At 37.2% G+C, this 21,449-nt stretch overlaps 2 protein-coding genes across 6 annotated transcripts in view; one reads left to right on the forward strand and one right to left on the reverse strand.

Annotated features, from left to right (window-relative positions):
- Window positions 1-855: 855 nt before the first annotated feature.
- Window positions 856-10,049, reverse strand: LOC117249851 (tetraspanin-7-like). 2 transcript variants are annotated; one of them, XM_078165918.1, is made up of 8 exons: window positions 9,579-10,047; window positions 6,778-7,168; window positions 6,172-6,360; window positions 5,890-5,964; window positions 5,694-5,789; window positions 5,374-5,529; window positions 5,063-5,146; window positions 856-927 (listed from the first exon to the last, which is right to left on the reverse strand). In XM_078165918.1, the coding sequence occupies exons 2-8, from the start codon at window positions 6,856-6,858 to the stop codon at window positions 859-861; spliced, it is 750 nt and encodes a 249-aa protein (XP_078022044.1). In that variant the 5' UTR covers window positions 6,859-7,168; window positions 9,579-10,047; the 3' UTR covers window positions 856-858. The 2 variants fall into 2 exon arrangements, with proteins under 2 accessions (XP_078022044.1, XP_078022045.1); XM_078165919.1 differs by lacking the exon at window positions 5,063-5,146 and having other exon boundaries at window positions 9,579-10,049.
- Window positions 10,050-19,549: 9,500 nt separating this feature from the next.
- LOC117250228 (NLR family CARD domain-containing protein 3-like) overlaps window positions 19,550-21,449 on the forward strand; it is a 59,845-nt gene continuing 57,945 nt past the window's right edge. Inside the window, exons 1-3 of one of the 4 annotated variants that reach the window (XM_078165711.1) lie at window positions 19,550-19,706; window positions 20,412-20,526; window positions 20,639-20,785. In XM_078165711.1, coding sequence (XP_078021837.1) covers window positions 20,438-20,526; window positions 20,639-20,785 — 236 coding nt within the window. In that variant the 5' untranslated portion in view covers window positions 19,550-19,706; window positions 20,412-20,437. Of the gene's footprint in view, window positions 19,707-20,097; window positions 20,527-20,638; window positions 20,786-21,449 lie in introns of those variants that run through there. The other 3 variants (XM_078165713.1, XM_078165710.1, XM_078165712.1) reach the window with 3 other exon arrangements.

A 21,449-nucleotide genomic window follows, 5' to 3' on the forward strand; every position in this document is an offset into this window, starting at 1 on the left:
TGTCTTCAACAATAAATAAAATTAAAACATTTTCAAGAGACAGTAAAATTAAAAATCTGGTGGTAAATAAATGGTTAAATATTTTGATTTCCTCTGCTCTTCATCCTCAACAAATACCAGTGATTTCTGTCAAATCAATAAATTAATGAATAAATAATTAAATATTTTCATTTTCATCCTCAACAAATGAGAGTGATGTTTGTAAAATAAATAAATAAACTAATAATTTGTGAAAAAACAAACAAATGAAAGCTTTATTTTCTGAGTGTTTACAGGTGAAGATGATTATACAGAATTTAACCTGATGTCAGATTGTTATTTTATTTATTATTTGTCTGACATCATCGGTGAGCTGTTTCCTGTCTGAGGAGTAACTCCGCCCCCTGCTGGCTCCTCATCAACATCACAGGTGACACGTTCTCATCACACTGATGTTAACACCTGTAAACGCACCTGATGACATCACAGTGTCACAGACAGTCGGGAGACGTCTCACATCAACATGTTTATTTCATGTTATTATCATTAATATAATTATTATCCATGTCTTCCTCTCCTGATCCTCCACAGGATGCCACACACAACGCCACACACAACGCCACACACAACGCCACACACAGCGTCACTCTGATGGAACATCAGAACCAGAGCTCAAATAAATACGTCAGTAGCGTCAGACAGGTTTCCATGGTAACAGGTATCGTCGTCTCTTTTCTGTAACAGAAGGAAAATACAGAGTCGAAATGTGTTATGGACACTAATGTGTGTGTGTGTGTGTGTGTGTGTGTGCGCGCGCATGTGTGTGTGTGTGTGTGCGCATGTGTATGTGTGTGTTTGTGTGTGTGCGTGCGGTACCTGTCACACCATCTCGTACTGGTTGGCGTTGATGAGACGAGACAGACAGCAAGACAGAGACACCCCGATCAGCTGAGACAGGAGACATGTTACATCAGTGATGATGTCATTAATAGACGTAACCCTATCATCTACGTGCCTGGTGACTGCTGGCGTCAGTCTCGTGACTCATCCTCAGTTTTATTATCCTGACTTTTATCCAGACCTCCACAGCTCAGAGTCTTTTCTGCTGCACAGCTCTGTCAGATAATCATCTTCACTACTGAGCAGACTCAGACAGGAGTGATGTCACCACCACGCCACTGAGAATGTTGTTAGATTTGTAACGCTCTGCTGCCTAACACTGATGATGGCTGACAGCGTGAGAAACAGCAGCGCAGCGTGAGTGCGTGTGAAATCAGTGAATGCTCTGACTTAAATAAAGTTATCTAATGTCTGATCATTAATCGCCAAGCTGCAGTCGCTGGCGTATATAAGAGCCAAAAGCAACTTGTTTCTTTTTAAGGTTGCTGCACAAATTGTCATCTATATTGTTGCTGTTGTCGCCACCTCAGTGTGGTAAACATACTCAGGCCATGTATACACGTTTCTCATTTTCATTTTGAAAAAAGTTCTGCATTCAGATGACAATGTTTTGATAACAATCGGTGTGCACACAGATCCACAAAAATGGCCAAAAGTGCTGTAGTAAACACACCAGGCCAGTAGATGGTGGTGTGACTTTGTATTGAAACAACACGGGTCACAGAGCGGTGATGTAGAAACAAACAAAATGGCAACAGCACAAACCTTTGTCTGGACGAACGATGAGGTGGAGTTGCTACAGTAAATCTACACTTTGCAGCACAAACAGAGCGAGGGACTCCGCCATGTTGTTGTGATGGTCGACTTCCTCGCACATGCCTAGTGAAAAGTCTCTGAGGAACTGCAGACTGAAAGTTTACATGACAACAGAGACGCTGCTGTTTACAAGAAATCGCACTCTGGAACCCTTTTTCAAAATGTTGCATTTTCAGGCACCCAAAACACAGCTGTCATGTAAACGATCAGTCAAAATGCCGTTTTCGGTTGAAATCCTTGTTGTATAAATGGGACCTCTGTCGGAATCAGTACATTGGGATTGAAAACACCTGACCCAAACAGCTAATGTCAAAACACCTGTCCCAAACAGCTAAGGCTGAAAACACCTGTCCCAAACAGCTAACACTGGAAACACCTGTCCAAAACAGCTAACGCCAAAAACACCTGTCCCACACAGCTAACACTGGAAACACCTGTCCCAAACAGCTAACACTGGAAACACCTGTCCCAAACAGCTAACACTGGAAACACCTGTCCCAAACAGCTAACACTGGAAACACCTGTCCCAAACAGCTAACACTGGAAACACCTGTCCCAAACAGCTAACACTGGAAACACCTGTCCCAAACAGCTAACGCCAAAAACACCTGTCCCAAACAGCTAACACTGGAAACACCTGTCCCAAACAGCTAATGCCAAAAACACCTGTCCCACACAGCTAACACTGGAAACACCTGTCCCAAACAGCTAACGCTGGAAACACCTGTCCAAAACAGCTAACGCCAAAAACACCTGTCCCACACAGCTAACACTGGAAACACCTGTCCCAAACAGCTAATGCTGGAAACACCTGTCCCAAACAGCTAACGCCAAAAACACCTGTCCCACACAGCTAACACTGGAAACACCTGTCCCACACAGCTAATGCTGGAAACACCTGTCCCACACAGCTAACACTGGAAACACCTGTCCCACACAGCTAATGCTGGAAACACCTGTCCCACACAGCTAACACTGGAAACACCTGTCCCACACAGCTAATGCTGGAAACACCTGTCCCACACAGCTAACACTGGAAACACCTGTCCCACACAGCTAATGCTGGAAACACCTGTCCCAAACAGCTAACGCTGGAAACACCTGTCCCAAACAGCTAACGCTGGAAACACCTGTCCAAAACAGCTAACGCCAAAAACACCTGTCCCACACAGCTAACGCTGGAAACACCTGTCCCACACAGCTAACACTGGAAACACCTGTCCCACACAGCTAAGGCTGAAAACACCTGTCCCACACAGCTAACACTGGAAACACCTGTCCCACACAGCTAACGCCAAAAACACCTGTCCCACACAGCTAACGCTGGAAACACCTGTCCCACACAGCTAACACTGGAAACACCTGTCCCACACAGCTAACGCTGGAAACACCTGTCCCAAACAGCTAACACTGAAAACACCTGTCTCACACAGCTAATGCTGGAAACACCTGTCCCACACAGCTAACGCCAAAAACACCTGTCCCACACAGCTAACGCTGGAAACACCTGTCCCACACAGCTAACGCTGGAAACACCTGTCCCACACAGCTAACACTGGAAACACCTGTCCCACACAGCTAACACTGAAAACACCTGTCTCACACAGCTAATGCTGGAAACACCTGTCCCACACAGCTAACGCCAAAAACACCTGTCCCACACAGCTAACGCTGGAAACACCTGTCCCACACAGCTAACGCTGGAAACACCTGTCCCACACAGCTAACACTGGAAACACCTGTCCCACACAGCTAACGCTGGAAACACCTGTCCCAAAAAGACAGATGTTCAGTGTCCTCAATCAATTCAATCAATCAATTTTATTTATAAAGCTGAATATCCTAACTGCACTCTGCTTCATTGATCTTATTAAAGCCTTTGACAGCACTGATCACAATTTCCTTATTGCTAAACTACAGAAATATGGTTTTCCTGATGTTGCTGTTAATTGGTTGGTTGATTAATAATTTAAAGGACAGGGAACAATATGTATCTGTAAATACAAAACATTCAAATAGAGCTAAGCTTCTTTGTGGGGTACTTCAGGGTACCACCCTTGGACCTCTCTTGTTTCTGATATATACGAACGATTTACCCAGCGTCTGCCTCTTTCATTGGCTGATGACATTCATGAACATGTTAGCAAACTGATTCGAGCTATCATCAATCTCTCAATTGTTTCAGATGAACAAACTCTCTGTCAATATAAAAATCTCATTTAATAAAAATCTCTAACAAAAGTAAAAACTATACTAGAGAAGAAGCTAAATAATTCACAGACGATATTAGAAACACTCAGGTTCCTCATATTACATTTCTAGGAGTCACAGTAGATGAATGACTAATTGAATTTGTTGTTTGATATTATTTGTCTAATTTTTATGAGCTCAGCTCTTCACGTGTTTTATTGTTGGTAAAAATGACTCCTCGTGCAGCGCTAGCTAACGTCTGGCGTTTTTTCAGAGAGAGTACTACCTGTGATGATTTTGCTCTTTGACTGCAGATAAAATAAAGCTGAGCTCTGAGAGCAGCTCTGAGACGTCACACGTTTATGTGCTTTGTTTTGTGCTCTTGGGTGTGTGTGTGTGTGTGTGTGTGCTTCACGTTGTAATTGTGTGTAGGACATTCCTAATGTTTTAGATTATATGGTTATTGTGTTATTAATACTGCTAATGTCTTGTGTGCCTCATTATGTGCTTTGTCTTTGGTTATACGTTTGCTCTGTGCTGTCTGTTTATATCTGTTTGTATCTGTTTATGTTTGTATCTGTTTATGTTTGATTATATCTGTGTTTCCATGTTTCTGTTATTTAATGTCATTTTCTTATAAACACTTCAATCATCAGCCTACTGGGACTGCAGATGAAAACGAGTCTGTGTTGTTAAATGTGGCACATGTACATGACTTCAGTGATGTTCATTAATGTGCACTGTCCCTTTCTAAATACACATAAACATAAACATGTTCCACAACTTGTGATCACTTGAAAGACGTGTGTGTTCAAACAGAAGCTTGTGTGTCCTGAGTTCTTGAACACATTATGATGTAAACACCAGGAAATAAAACTGGAATTTCCGAACCCTGCTCTCATGATCGTCCTCTGATCTGAAACATAAATGTCTCCAGTGCAGGACATGACCCTGTGTAACAGTGCTGCCCCCTACAGGACAGAACCAGGACCTGCAGCTGCTGTAAATGTGATGTACTGTTCTTTTCATCCTACTTTACTCTGGTGATCACATCAGATCTTTAAGAGTTAAAATATTGTGTAATAATTTAACCTTCAGACAATCACAGCTGATAATGATCAATAATCAATACTGACATCATATCTGCCCCTCTCCCCCTCCCACAGAGGGTCCTAACCTGAGAGAAGGCGACACCGAACGTGACTGCAGCAATGATTCCCAGGTTCCCCTCCATGAAGGACGTCACCAACTCATAACAACCCTGAGGACATATACTGTAGTCATTCATTCATTCATTCATTCATTCACTCATTCACTCATTCGTTGATCAAATTAAATGTTTAAGATCTGGAAAAAGTCAAATTTTAACATTCTGATTCAAACTATATGGAGCTCCAACTGATGGATCAGATTCTATCCAATCAGGGGACGTTCTCCCCGTCACATGACCCAGGAGCTGAATATGTGTGTGTGTCGTGTGTTTCCCACCTGTTTGTGGACTTTGCGTGCAGCCACGGTGGCGTTCTTCAGGTCAGCGGTGCTGCAGTCAGAGAAGTTAATACAGCAGCTGGCGGGAATCCCACCAACGGGGAAATATACGCTGCTGATCCAGCTGGTGTAGTTAAACACGCCACAACAGTGTAGCTGCAGACACAGAGACAGGAAGTGACTCGTCTGATAACTGATCCAGCTGGTGTGTGACTTGTCTGTGATCATGTTTAAATAAAGGTTAGTTTGTATCATCACTGAATAAACACGTGTGTACCAAAGGATGACATCATCAGGAGAACATAAAGACAGACACTGACTCTGCGCTGGACGCCGTCCACAGCCAGACTCCTGTCATCTCGACCGTCGTACCTCATCACTGCGTCACTGTACGTGGTTAGGAAGGTCCCTTTGATCTGAACACACACACACCCACACACACAGGATGATGTCAGAATGATGTCATCATGAAAAGCGGCATTTGTAATATGAAATCTATATTTTAATATTTCTGACCTCGTGCCGAAAGATGAACCCAGAGATTCCAGCGATGAGTTCAGTCATGAAGACCAGAGATAGAAAAACGGCGTACTGAGGAGAGGACAGAGTACGTTTACTCAAGTAGTACTGCACTCAAGTACTGATGTCATTGTCACTTTACTCGAGTACTTCTACTCACTGCGCTACATTACTCTGACAGCTACAGTTACTTTAAAGGTTGAAACATATAAAGAACTTTGACTGTAAAAACACATCCAGGGGCGCCCCCTGCAGGTGGTGTCAGTACTACATACAGACCAGCTGTAACATCCAGGGGCGCCCCCTGCAGGTAGCGAAGCAGCCGAACAGTCCGAACAGCACGATGGCGGCTCCGGTGGCAGTGAGGACGTAGGAGCCATTCGAGGGGCCACTGGAGATGAGCAGCGTGTAGGGGCCCAACATAAACTTCCACCATAAGCCAACTGACAGCAGGACCACACCTGTCACCTGAGGGGGAGGAGCTACAGGTTAGCCAATGAGGACGATCCTTACCTTCAGTTCTGTCACCAAAATAGCACACCAACAGATATCTGTGTGTGTGTGTGTGTGTGTGTGTGTGTGTGTGAGTCAGTCAGTGTCACATGACCGTGTCATGAGCTCCAACAGCAGAGTGACAAACTGACAGAAGGATGTGAAGAAGAGACGAGGCTCATCCTCACACACACACACACACACACACACACACACACAGTGTTTAACCCACAGCAGTCACCAGGTGACCTCTGACCTCATCACATCATCACGTGTCCTGATATCTGAGGTCACCTGTTATTATTAGTATTATCAATAAAAAGTAAACGTGTCATCAGAAAGAACAGAAAATCAAACTGTGAATAAATAAATAAATAAATAAGTGTGTGTCACCCAGAAGACGAGGCAGTAGACCAGCAGCAGCGTCTTCAGACACAAGATCACTGGTTTGGTTTCCATCCGCCTGGGAGACATGATCACACCCACCAGGACTCTGTCTGTCTGTCTGTCTGTCTGTCTGTCTGTCTGTCCTCTGTCTCTGTCTGTCTGTCCTCTGTCTCTCCTCTGTCTGTCCTCTGTCTCTGTCTCTCCTCTGTCTGTCCTCTGTCTCTGTCTCTCCTCTGTCTGTCCTCTGTCTCTGTCTGTCTGTCCTTTGTCTTTGTCTATCTGTCCTTTGTCTATCCTCTGTCTATCCTCTGTCTGCCCTCTGTCTCTGTCTGTCTGTCCTCTGTCTATTTTAGTCTCTGTCTTTAGTCTCTCTCAAGGTCACAACAACTCCGTCAACCTGAAACAATCAAACATGAACATGAACTGTCACAAACATGAAGACAAACAAAAAAAAGGGACACGGCACTAAATCTCAACAAAAAAAAAAAAGACCTGAAAATGTCACAGAAATCAAACATCGTCACAAATAATGTGACAGCATGAAACAAAAATGTCCTGAATATGTGACAATATTAACACAGTCATAATGGCAATGTCTCTGACAAAAGTAAAAACAAAAATAAAATGCACAGAAAAGAAACAACTATCCAATCCAATCCACTTTCTTTATATAGTGGACCGAAATGTACGTAGGCGCCAGTCCATTCAAAGATTCAAAAACAAACAATAAAATTTTAAAATGAATCCTGAAATGAACAGGAAGCCAGTGCAGCGAGGCCTAAATGAAGGTTATGTGCTTGTGTTTCTTGCTTCCTGTGAAAAGACGAGCCGCAGAGTTCTGGACTAACTGTAAGCGTAACAGGGCATTTTGATTAATTCCTGCATAAAGAGCATTACAGTAGTCTAAATGTGACGTGATAAAAGTATGCATCACACGCTCAAACTCATTAAACAATAAACCAGATTTAACTTTTGCTAAAAGCCGAAGATGATAAAAACTGGTTTTGATGACAGCATTTATTTGTTTGTCGAGTTTAAAATCTGTATCCATTTTGACACCAAGGTTGGTGACTGTTGTTCTAAGACAGTGACTGAGGGAGCCCAGAGCTAAGGAAGGGTCAACAGAAGCTCCACTGGGTCCAAACACGATTACCTCAGTTTTGCTTTCATTTAAATTTAAAAAAATTTGGACCAGCCAAGACTTGATGTCATTCAGGCACTCGAGCAGGGGTGTCAGAGAGCCACAGTGGTTCTTTTTCAATGGTACAGAAATCTGTGTGTCATCTGCATAAAAGTGGTAAGGCATGCCATGTTTTTTTAAAAATTTGCCCAAGAGGAAGGAAGTATAAAGAAAAAAGAATGGGCCCAAGAATTGATCCCTGGGGAACTCCACAAACTAAAGGGGCTGTGGATGAGGTGGAGTCGCCCAGTTTAACAGAGAAGCATCTCTCGGACAGGTCTGACTTAAACCATTCTAAGGCTGTACCCCTGACACCCACCCACCATTTTTTAAATTAAAAAAATTAATTTAAATTTTAAAGAAAACACCAAAATGGCACCAATTAAAACAGGAGCATATTTTAAAAGTGGCCAAAATCAGGGAAAGAAATTTCCCCACATAATGGTATGTATATCACATAAAAAAATACAAAAAAAAATACAAAAAGCACACAATCATGACACAAAAACAGGACAAAGTTGGAAAAACTACGGCACCAAAATGTAACGATGTGCGTTTTGGTAACTAAGTTAGGAATATGTGGCTTAATTGGCCCAAATGTTGCCAAAAATGGTGCAAATGTTAAATAAAATTAATACTAAAAACTTTAAATAATCGGTACAAAAATTGTACCCAAAAATTAAACACGCAAAATCACACAACTATGTGCCAAAAACGACAAAATTGGAAAAAACCAAAAGCACCAAAATGTAACAATTTGCAGACAAATTTGTTAATAAAAAATAAACAAATTGTGACATTTAGGTAAGTAAACCATCTGGGTAACACAAAAAAACACACAAGCTGCCGGCACAAATAAATGAATAAATAATAAATAAATAAATAAATGACCCGAACCAAGATAAAATACATAACAATCTAAAAATCCACCCAAATTCAAACAGAGTCCTCAATAATGGCACAAAATAGCCCAAATATTGCCACAAATGGTGCAAATATTAAACAAAAAATGCTCCAAAATTGGAAGAATTGGTTCAAAACTTTCACTCAGAAATGACAGATATGTCTCAAACAATTAAACATAAAAATCACAAAATTTTGGCAAAAAACCCCCCCAAAAAAACAGGAAAAAATGGGCAAAACAACAGCACCAAAAAGTCACAAAAATTGCAACAACAAAGAAAATAGCATGAATAACAAAAGCACAATTATGGGACAAGACCAGGACAAAACTGGCAAAAAAATTACACCAAAATAAAACACAAAATAATCTAAAAATACCCTAAATTTGAATCAAAAAATTGCACCAGGTAATGGCATTTACGTCACAAAAATAAAGTACAGAAATTACATCAAACAGCCCAACTGTTGCCACAAAATGGTGCAATTATTAACCAAAAAACAACAACAACAACAACAACAAAAACACTCTGAAAAAAAAAAAACTGGCACAAAAATTGCACGGATTTGTCACAAAAATGAAAGATAAAACCCCACACAAAAACAGGACAAATCTGGAAAAAGAACAACACCAAAACACTTTGCAGACGCACATCTCATCTGATGAGAAAAAATAAATGTGTCCCACATGTGTCCCACAGGACACGGAGAACAGGTGACGTCTTACCGTGGAGCTGAGCAGCAGATATGTTTCAGATCATAAAAGATCTCATCTCAGCAAACAACGCAGAGACACAAAGTCTTCACTGTCCTCAGACTCTTTAGCAGTGTGGACACGACGTGCAGGATGGCGAGTGGTCTCTGGGACAAACATGTGACAGTCATACTTCACACTCCAAGCCACGCAATTAACACGGAGGTGATCCTTGCAGAGGCTGACCTGCTCTGACTCCTCCAGCCACCGTCCCTCTGTCCCTCTGACTCCTCCACCCCCTGTCCTCCACCCAGCAGACCTGACTCTTCTGCAGGGAGCCTCTCTGAACTTCACCTGCTTGACCTGCTCATTTCTGTCACTTTATCATCAAACTCAATCACTGTCCGTCCACTAAAGAGTTTATTTCTGACACAGAGCTTATCAGGTTGTTTTCATTAAGTGTCATAGGTGTCTCTGTGTCGTCACCTTCATCCAATCTCTCTTGAAAAGTCTCGATCTGAATCATCACCTGATGTCGTTGACAACAGTTGACAAAAGACAAAAGGGTAAACATGTGAGACGAGGAAAGAGTCTCGATTCAATTATAAAGATTTCAGTCATGTGTCTCAGGCCTTTAAATTTGCAGAAATTCACAGTAAGTTATTTCTTAAAAATAATGAAAAAATGTCATAGTATAGCATGTCATCCAAAATCATGAGAAAAACATCATAGTATAGTATGTCGTCCAAAATCATGAAAAAAAAACATCATAGTATAGTATGTCGTCCAAAATCATGAAAAAAAGTCATAGTTGAGTATGTCGTCCAAAATCATGAAAAAAATGCGCACTATAGTATGTCATCCAAAATCATGAAAAAAATACGTAGTATAGCATGTCCTCCAAAATCATGAAAAAAACTTCATAGTATAGCATGTCGTCCAAAATCATGAAAAAAAGTCATAGTTGAGTATGTCGTCCAAAATCATGAAAAAAATGCGTACTATAGTATGTCGTCCAAAATCATGAAAAAAATACGTAGTATAGCATGTCCTCCAAAATCATGAAAAAAACTTCATAGTATAGTATGTGGTCCAAAATCAACAAAAAAAACGTCATACTATAGCATGTTGTCCAAAGTCATCAAAAGAAACGTCATACTATAGCATGTCATCCAAAATCATGAAAAAAAGGTCATAGTATAGTATGTCGTCCAAAATCATGAAAAAAAGTCATACTATAGTATATCATCCAAAATCATGAAAAAAAAGTCATAGTATAGCATGTCGTCCAAAATCATGAAAAAAATACGTAGTATAGCATGTCCTCCAAAATCATGAAAAAAACTTCATAGTATAGTATGTGGTCCAAAATCAACAAAAAAAACGTCATACTATAGCATGTTGTCCAAAGTCATCAAAAGAAACGTCATACTATAGCATGTCATCCAAAATCATGAAAAAAAGGTCATAGTATAGTATGTCGTCCAAAATCATGAAAAAAAGTCATACTATAGTATATCATCCAAAATCATGAAAAAAAAGTCATAGTATAGCATGTCGTCCAAAATCATGAAAAAAATACGTAGTATAGCATGTCCTCCAAAATCATGAAAAAAACTTCATAGTATAGTATGTGGTCCAAAATCATCAAATAAAAAACGTCATACTATAGCATGTTGTCCAAAGTCATGAAAAAAAGTCATGGTAAAGCATGTAGTCCAAAATCATGAAAAAAATGTCATAGTATAGTATGTCGTCCAAAATCATGAAAAAAAGTCATACTATAGTATGTCATCCAAAATCATGAAAAAAAAGTCATAGTATAGCATGTCGTCCAAAATCATGAAAGAAATACGTAGTATAGCATGTCCTCCAAAATCATGAAAAAAACTTCATAGTATAGTATGTGGTCCAAAATCATCAAATAAAAAACGTCATACTATAGCATGTTGTCCAAAGTCATGAAAAAAAGTCATGGTAAAGCATGTAGTCCAAAATCATGAAAAAAAGGTCATACTATAGTATGTCATCCAAAATCATGAAAAAAAAGTCATAGTATAGCATGTCGTCCAAAATCATGAAAGAAATACGTAGTATAGCATGTCCTCCAAAATCATGAAAAAAACTTCATAGTATAGTATGTGGTCCAAAATCATCAAAAAAAAGCGTCATACTATAGCATGTTGTCCAAAGTCATGAAAAAAAGTCATGGTAAAGCATGTCGTCCAAAATCATGAAAAAAATGTCATAGTATAGTATGTCGTCCAAAATCATCAAAAAAAACTTCATAGTATAGTATGTCGTCCAAAATCATGAAAAAAAACTTCATAGTATGGCATATCCTCCAAAATCATGAAAAAAACTTCATAGTATAGTATGTCGTCCAAAATCATCAAAAAAAGTCATACTATAGCATGTTGTCCAAAGTCATGAAAAAAAGTCATAGTAAAGCATGTCGTCCAAAATCATGAAAAAAATGTCATAGTATAGTATGTCGTCCAAAATCATCAAAAAAACCTTCATAGTATAGTATGTCATCAAAAATCATGAAAAAAAAAGTCATAGTATAGCATGTCGTCCAAAATCATGAAAAAAAGGTCATAGTATAGTATGTCGTCCAAAATCATGAAAAAAAAACATCATAGTGTAGTATAGTATGTCGTCCAAAATCATGAAAAAAATGTCATAGTATAGCATGTCGTCCAAAGTCATCAAAAGAAACGTCATACTATAGCATGTCGTCCAAAATCATGAAAAAACGGTCATAGTATAGTATGTCGTCCAAAATCATGAAAAAAAACATCATAGTGTAGTATAGTATGTCGTCCAAAATCATGACAAAAAGTCATAGTATAGCATGTCGTCCAAAATCATGAAAAAAAAAGTCATAGTATAGCATGTCGTCCAAAATCATGAAAAAAAGGTCATAGTATAGTATGTCGTCCAAAATCATGAAAAAAAAACATCATAGTGTAGTATAGTATGTCGTCCAAAATCATGAAAAAAATGTCATAGTATAGCATGTCGTCCAAAATCATGAAAAAATGTCATAGTATAGTATGTCGTCCAAAATCATGAAAAAAAAGTCATAGTATAGCATGTTGTCCAAAATCGTGAAAAAAAAGTCATACTATAGTATGTCGTCCAAAATCATTAAAAAAAAAGTCATAGTATAGCATGTCGTCCAAAATCATCAAAAAAAACATCATAGTTTAGCATGTCGTCCAAAATCATGAAAAAAACGTGATAGTATAGCATGTCGTCCAAAATCATTGAAAAATGTCAAAGTATAGCATGTCGTCCAAAATCATGAAAAAAAACCATCATAGTATAGTATGTCTTCCAAAATCATGAAATAAACGTCATAGTATAGCATGTCATCCAAAATCATGAAAAAATCGTCATAGTATAGCATGTCGTCCAAAATCATGAAAAAAACGACATAGTATAACATGTCGTCCAAAATCTTGAAAAAAACTTCATAGTATAGCATGTCGTCCAAAATCATGAAAGAAACGCGTAGTATAGTATGTCGTCCAAAATCATGAAAAAAACGTCATAGTATAGCATGTCGTCCAAAATCATCAAAAAAAAGTCATACTCTAGTATGTCGTCCAAAATCATGAAAAAAACGTCATAGTATATCATGTCGTCCAAAATTATCAAAAAAAGTCATACTATAGTATGTCGTGCAAAATCATGAAAAAAAAGTCATAGTATAGCATGTTGTCCAAAATCATGAAAAAAAGTCATACTATAGTATGTCGTCCAAAACCATGAAAAAAAAGTCATAGTATAGCATGTTGTCCAAAATCATGAAAACAACGCATAGTATAGCATGTCGTCCAAAATCATCAAAAAAAACATCATAGTTTAGCATGTCATCCAAAATCATGAAAAAAAAGTCATAGTATAGCATGTCGTCCAAATTCATCAAAAAAAACATCATAGTTTAGTATGTCGTCCGAAATCATGAAAAAATGCATAGTATAGCATGTCGTCCAAAATCATGAAAAAAAGTCATAGTATAGCATGTCGTCCAAAATCATGAGAAAAAAGTCATAGTATAGTATGTCATCCAAAATCATGAAAAAACGTCATAGTATAGCATGTCGTCCAAAATCATGAAAAAAATGACATAGTATAACATGTCGTCCAAAATCTTGAAAAAAACTTCATAGTATAGCATGTCGTCCAAAATCATGAAAGAAACGCGTAGTATAGTATGTCGTCCAAAATCATGAAAAAACGCATAGTATAGCATGTCGTCCAAAATCATGAAAAAAAGTCATAGTATAGCATGTCGTCCAAAATCATGAAAAAAAGTCATAGTATAGTATGTCGTCCAAAATCATGAAAAAAACTTCATAGTATAGTATGTCATCCAAAATCATGAAAAACAACGTCATAGTATAGTATATCGTCCAAAATCATGAAAAAAACATCATAGTATAGCATGTCATCCAAAATCATGGAAAAAAAGTCATAGTATAGCATGTCGTCCAAAATCCTCAAAAAAAACTTCATAGTATAGCATGTCGTCCAAAATCATCAAAAAACGCGTGGTATAGTATGTCGTCCAAAATCATGAAAAAAACGTCATAGTATAGCATGTAGTCCAAAATCATCCAAAAAAAGTCATACTATAGTATGTCGTCCAAAATCTTGAAAAAAACACGTAGTATAGTATGTCGTCCAAAATCATGAAAAAAACGTCATAGTATATCATGTCGTCCAAAATTATCAACAAAAAGTCATACTATAGTATGTCATCCAAAATCATGAAAAAAAAGTCATAGTATAGCATGTCGTCCAAAATCATCAAAAAAAACATCATAGTTTAGTATATCGTCCAAAATCATGAAAAAAACATGATAGTATAGCATGTTGTCCAAAAACATGTAAAAATGTCATAGTATAGTATGTCGTCCAAAATCATGAAAAAAAAGTCATAGTATAGCATGTTGTCCAAAATCATGAAAAAATGTCATAGTATAGTATGTCGTCCAAAATCATGAAAAAAAAGTCATAGTATAGCATGTTGTCCAAAATCATGAAAAAAAAGTCATACTATAGTATGTCGTCCAAAATCATGAAAAAAAAGTCATAGTATAGCATGTCGTCCAAAATCATCAAAACAAACATCATAGTTTAGCATGTCGTCCAAAATCATGAAAAAAACGTGACAGTATAGCATGTCGTCCAAAATCATTGAAAAATGTCAAAGTATAGTATGTCGTCCAAAATCATGAAATAAACGTCATAGTATAGGATGTCTTCCAAAATCATGAAAAAAACTTCATAGTATAGTATGTCGTCCAAAATCATCAAAAAAAACGTCATAGTATAGCATGTCGTCCAAAATCATCAAAAAAAAATCACAGTTTAGCATGTCGTCCAAAATCATGAAAAAACGCATAGTATAGCATGTCGTCCAAAATCATGAAAAAAAGTCATAGTATAGCACGTCGTCCAAAATCATGAAAAAAAGTCATAGTATAGTATGTCGTCCAAAATCATCAAAAAAAACATTATAGTTCAGCATGTCATCCAAAATCATCAAAAAAAACGTCATAGTATAGCATGTCGTCCAAAATCATCAAAAAAAATCACAGTTTAGCATGTCGTCCAAAATCATGAAAAAACGCATAGTATAGCATGTCGTCCAAAATCATGAAAAAAAGTCATAGTATAGCACGTCGTCCAAAATCATGAAAAAAAGTCATAGTATAGTATGTCGTCCAAAATCATCAAAAAAACTTCATAGTATAGTATGTCATCCAAAATCATGAAAAAAAAATGTCATAGTATAGCATGTCGTCCAAAATCATGAAAAAAACGACATAGTATAACATGTCGTCCAAAATCTTGAAAAAAACTTCATAGTATAGCATGTCGTCCAAAATCATCAAAAAAAGTCATACTCTAGTATGTCGTCCAAAATCATGAAAAAAACGTCATAGTATATCATGTCATCCAAAATTATCAAAAAAAAGTCATACTATAGTATGTCGTCCAAAATCATGAAAAAAAAGTCATAGTATAGCATGTTGTCCAAAATCATGAAAAAAAGTCATACTATAGTATGTCGTCCAAAACCATGAAAAAAAAGTCATAGTATAGCACGTCGTCCAAAATCATGAAAACAACGCATAGTATAGCATGTCGTCCAAAATCATCAAAAAAAACATCATAGTTTAGCATGTAGTCCAAAATCATCCAAAAAAAGTCATACTATAGTATGTCGTCCAAAATCATGAAAAAAATGCGTAGTATAGTATGTCGTCCAAAATCATGAAAAAAACATCATAGTATAGCATGTAGTCCAAAATCATCAAAAAAAAGTCATACTATAGTATGTCGTCCAAAATCATGAAAAAAAAGTCATAGTATAACATGTCGTCCAAAATCATGAAAAAAACGACATAGTATAACGTGTCGTCCAAAATCTTGAAAAAAACTTCATAGTATAGCATGTCGTCCAAAATCATGAAAGAAACGCGTAGTATAGTATGTCGTCCAAAATCATGAAAAAACGCATAGTATAGCATGTCGTCCAAAATCATGAAAAAAAGTCATAGTATAGCATGTCGTCCAAAATCATGAAAAAAAGTCATAGTATAGTATGTCGTCCAAAATCATGAAAAAAACTTCATAGTATAGTATGTCATCCAAAATCATGAAAAACAACGTCATAGTATAGTATATCGTCCAAAATCATGAAAAAAACATCATAGTATAGCATGTCATCCAAAATCATGGAAAAAAAGTCATAGTATAGCATGTCGTCCAAAATCCTCAAAAAAAACTTCATAGTATAGCATGTCGTCCAAAATCATCAAAAAACGCGTGGTATAGTATGTCGTTCAAAATCATGAAAAAAACGTCATAGTATAACATGTAGTCCAAAATCATCCAAAAAAAGTCATACTATAGTATGTCGTCCAAAATCTTGAAAAAAACACGTAGTATAGTATGTCGTCCACAATCATGAAAAAAACGTCATAGTATATCATGTCGTCCAAAATTATCAACAAAAAGTCATACTATAGTATGTCGTCCAAAATCATGAAAAAAAAGTCATAGTATAGCATGTCGTCCAAAATCATCAAAAAAAACATCATAGTTTAGTATATCGTCCAAAATCATGAAAAAAACATGATAGTATAGCATGTTGTCCAAAAACATGTAAAAATGTCAAAGTATAGTATGTCGTCCAAAATCATGAAAAAATGTCTATAGTATGTCGTCCAAAATCATGAAAAAAAAGTCATAGTATAGCATGTTGTCCAAAATCATGAAAAATGTCATAGTATAGTATGTCGTCCAAAATCATGAAAAAAAAGTCATAGTATAGCATGTTGTCCAAAATCATGAAAAAAAAGTCATACTATAGTATGTCGTCCAAAATCATGAAAAAAAAGTCATAGTATAGCATGTCGTCCAAAATCATCAAAACAAACATCATAGTTTAGCATGTCGTCCAAAATCATGAAAAAAACGTGACAGTATAGCATGTCGTCCAAAATCATGAAATAAACGTCATAGTATAGCATGTCTTCCAAAATCATGAAAAAAAAGTCATAGTATAGCATGTCGTCCAAAATCATCAAAAAAAACGTCATAGTATAGCATGTCGTCCAAAATCATCAAAAAAAATCACAGTTTAGCATGTCGTCCAAAATCATGAAAAAACGCATAGTATAGCATGTCGTCCAAAATCATGAAATAAACGTCATAGTATAGGATGTCTTCCAAAATCATGAAAAAAACTTCATAGTATAGTATGTCGTCCAAAATCATCAAAAAAACGTCATAGTATAGCATGTCGTCCAAAATCATCAAAAAAAAATCACAGTTTAGCATGTCATCCAAAATCATGAAAAAACGCATAGTATAGCATGTCGTCCAAAATCATGAAAAAAAGTCATAGTATAGCACGTCGTCCAAAATCATGAAAAAAAGTCATAGTATAGTATGTCGTCCAAAATCATCAAAAAAAACATTATAGTTCAGCATGTCATCCAAAATCATCAAAAAAAACGTCATAGTATAGCATGTCGTCCAAAATCATCAAAAAAAATCACAGTTTAGCATGTCGTCCAAAATCATGAAAAAACGCATAGTATAGCATGTCGTCCAAAATCATGAAAAAAAGTCATAGTATAGCACGTCGTCCAAAATCATGAAAAAAAGTCATAGTATAGTATGTCGTCCAAAATCATCAAAAAAACTTCATAGTATAGTATGTCATCCAAAATCATGAAAAAAAAATGTCATAGTATAGCATGTCGTCCAAAATCATGAAAAAAACGACATAGTATAACATGTCGTCCAAAATCTTGAGAAAAACTTCATAGTATAGCATGTCGTCCAAAATCATGAAAAAAAGTCATACTCTAGTATGTCGTCCAAAATCATGAAAAAAACGTCATAGTATATCATGTCATCCAAAATTATCAAAAAAAAGTCATACTATAGTATGTCGTCCAAAATCATGAAAAAAAAGTCATAGTATAGCATGTTGTCCAAAATCATGAAAAAAAGTCATACTATAGTATGTCGTCCAAAACCATGAAAAAAAAGTCATAGTATAGCATGTCGTCCAAAATCATGAAAACAACGCATAGTATAGCATGTCGTCCAAAATCATCAAAAAAAACATCATAGTTTAGCATGTCATCCAAAATCATGAAAAAAACGTCATAGTATAGCATGTAGTCCAAAATCATCCAAAAAAGTCATACTATAGTATGTCGTCCAAAATCATGAAAAAAATGCGTAGTATAGTATGTCGTCCAAAATCATGAAAAAAACATCATAGTATAGCATGTAGTCCAAAATCATCAAAAAAAAGTCATACTATAGTATGTCGTCCAAAATCATGAAAAAAAAGTCATAGTATAACATGTCGTCCAAAATCATGAAAACAACGCATAGTATAGCATGTCGTCCAAAATCATCAAAAAAAACATCATAGTTTAGCATGTTGTCCAAAATCATGAAAAAAAACGTGATAGTATAGCATGTCGTCCAAAATCATGTAAAAATGTCAAAGTATAGTATGTCGTCCAAAATCATGAAAAAATGTCATAGTATAGTATGTCGTCCAAAATCATTGAAAAATGTCAAAGTATAGTATGTCGTCCAAAATCATGAAAAAATGTCATAAAAAATGCAGTCCGTGAGGTTTGTTTTAAATGAGAATTAAAAGACAAATCTTGATCAAATGTTACTCCGAGGTTTCTTACGGTAGTGCTAGAGGCCAGAGCAATGCCATCTAGAGAAACTATGTCATCAGATAAAGAGTCTCTGTCTCTGTCTTTAAGTCTCTGTCTTTAAGGCAGTTATGGAGTTTAGTTAATTGATTACTTTCTTCTGGCTTTATCGATAAATACAACTGTGTATCATCCGCATAACAATGGAAATTTATAGAGTGATTTCTAATGATGTCACTTAAAGGAAGCATATATAGAGTAAATAGGATTGGTCCGAGCACAGAACCTTGTGGAACTCCAAAACAAACTTTTAAAGAGTATGTAAATGTAGTTACAGTAGTTACAGTTAAAGTATGTAAATGTAGTTACAGTAGTTACGTCAAAGTATGTAAATGTAATTACAGTAGTTACAGTCAGTGTCTAAATGTAGTTACAGTAGTTACAGTCAAAGTATGAATGTTACAGTAAAATGTGTTTTCCTATTGGATGTGATGTTTTTGGATGAATATTCCTGCTGCATTAATGTGTGTGTGTCATTTTCCTGCTGTAGATGTTTAAGGTTGAGCTCATTTGAACTCCTTTATATCCTGTTGGGTCGTTTAATCTACAGCAATGCATCATGGTCTATAAGATCATCATGTGTTTGTCCTGTGAGAACCATGTATCTGTGAAAAGTTTGTGTTTATTTATCAACACATAAAGGAAGACTTCATCCTTCAGTTTATCACAAACATTCAACATCAGCACATCTGGAGATACGTGACTTTCACTGGACAGAGAGGAACTAATCCATCAAACAAATGCAGCAGCACTTACTAACGGATATGACTCATATTTAACTGTCACGCGCCTCTCTAGTTTTTTCCTGTTTAAAGTTCATTTCCTCTTTCTCTGAGTGTTGTGTGTCGCAGCTTGTTTTCTCCATCTGAATCTCCAGCTGAAGGTAATGTAACACGTTTGAAACATTTAACTCGTTAACACGAGCTGTCGTTAGTTTAGTTTCATTACGAACAGCAGGAATTTAACCTAAAACACGTCTGATGTCACTGGAAGCTCAAACAACCACTGTGAAGTTGCAGAGAGCCGCCATGTTGGCCGCACATGTGGAGTCACAATGATAATAATGTGAATGCTCCGTCATTATATTTCCATTACAGGACTGATTTGGACATCTAACATTTATACTTCAGCTGTGATCTGAATATCAGACCGACATCAGTTTAGTAATGAACTGAAATAATCTCTAATTAAAAACTGTCTCTTTTTTTCTGACAATTAGAGTTTGAATGTTTCCACATGTCTGTTAATTTGTCGCCGCAGCGTTTTACGTCACTGACATCATGATGGAGTTTTTCTCAGCACTTGAGGCGTCTCATCTCCACATTGAAAAGGGTGGATGTGACAGAATGAAATGAGACAGAGGATTCAAATGTAAATGGTGCTCCATGCATGGTGTGTGTGCTGGGCTGCAGCTGGATGACTCCATCTAGTGGAGTGATAGTAGAAGTAGAGCAGCTGCTGTCTGACTGCATTCAGCTGACACTGATATGAAAGAGAAAATAACAGCAGCTGATCTTTTGACAGGAGAAATGATGTAAAGGAGGATTTGAGTTGATGTGCAGATGAATGATGTGTGTTTCCTCTCCAGATGAAAGTGTGTGTGAGTTGAGCAGCATGAATCGGTGTGAGGACAGAGAGGAGGGAGTCCCTCCCTCTAAAACCACTCTGTGTGGGGAACATGACAGCCAGACCAAAGCTCAGAGGTGAGATGAGGATCTCTAACTGTCCATGACTCTTCTCCATGTCATAGCTCAGCACTCAAACCTCTGTGTGTGTGTGTGTGTTGTGTTCATAATGAATTCATGTGTCCATCAGGATCCATCAGAGACCAGACTCTGCTGGACCTGGACCTGGACCTGGACCTGGACCTGGACCTGAACCCAGCTGTGTGTCCTTAAAGAGCGACAGGTCAATTGATCGATACACTGATTTTAAAGTCCATCAGCCCTCTGCTGCAGAGAGGTGAGCTCTTAATAACATTATAATTTTACTGATTCATGTTTTCACTGTTATTTATCCAGAGAAGTTATTTTGAAACGGTATGTTTATTTTTAGCATCGCTCTTCTTCTTCTTCTTCTTCTTCTTCTTCTTCTTCTTCGTCTTCTTCTTCTCTGGTGTTTGATCCAATATTCTCTGTTTTTAATGCCTCCACTCCGTCAACAGCTGTGGCCGGAGACATCACGTCTCTGGGTTGTCCTTCCGTCTGTACGTCTCATTCCCGTGAACATGACATCACAGAAACACTGTCAGGGAATTTCTTCAGATTTGGCACAAACGTCCACTTGGACTCAAAGATGACCTGATTAGAATTTGGAGGTCAAAGGTCACTGTGACCTCACAAAACATGATGTTGGACATTACTCAAGAGTTCATATGCTGAGTTTTAGTCCTGGTTCGACCCAATATTCACCTTTTTCTAGCCGTGGTTTGGTCCGTCATCTGTTGATTTGTTTAGCCCTGACTTTGTTCAGTCTTTTACAGAAAATGAACCAGTGATACACAGACTGCAGTAATTCAGTGTGAAGACCTTTTATTGTTTAGTTTATTAAACTTCTTGCTGCTGGTGACTGAAGACTGAAAAGTTCATTTCATCCTTTTTGTACTGAAGGTGTTTGCACACCAAGT

This window comes from Epinephelus lanceolatus, chromosome 24, assembly GCF_041903045.1.
Source record: "Epinephelus lanceolatus isolate andai-2023 chromosome 24, ASM4190304v1, whole genome shotgun sequence".
NCBI classification, from domain to species: Eukaryota; Metazoa; Chordata; class Actinopteri; order Perciformes; family Serranidae; genus Epinephelus; species Epinephelus lanceolatus.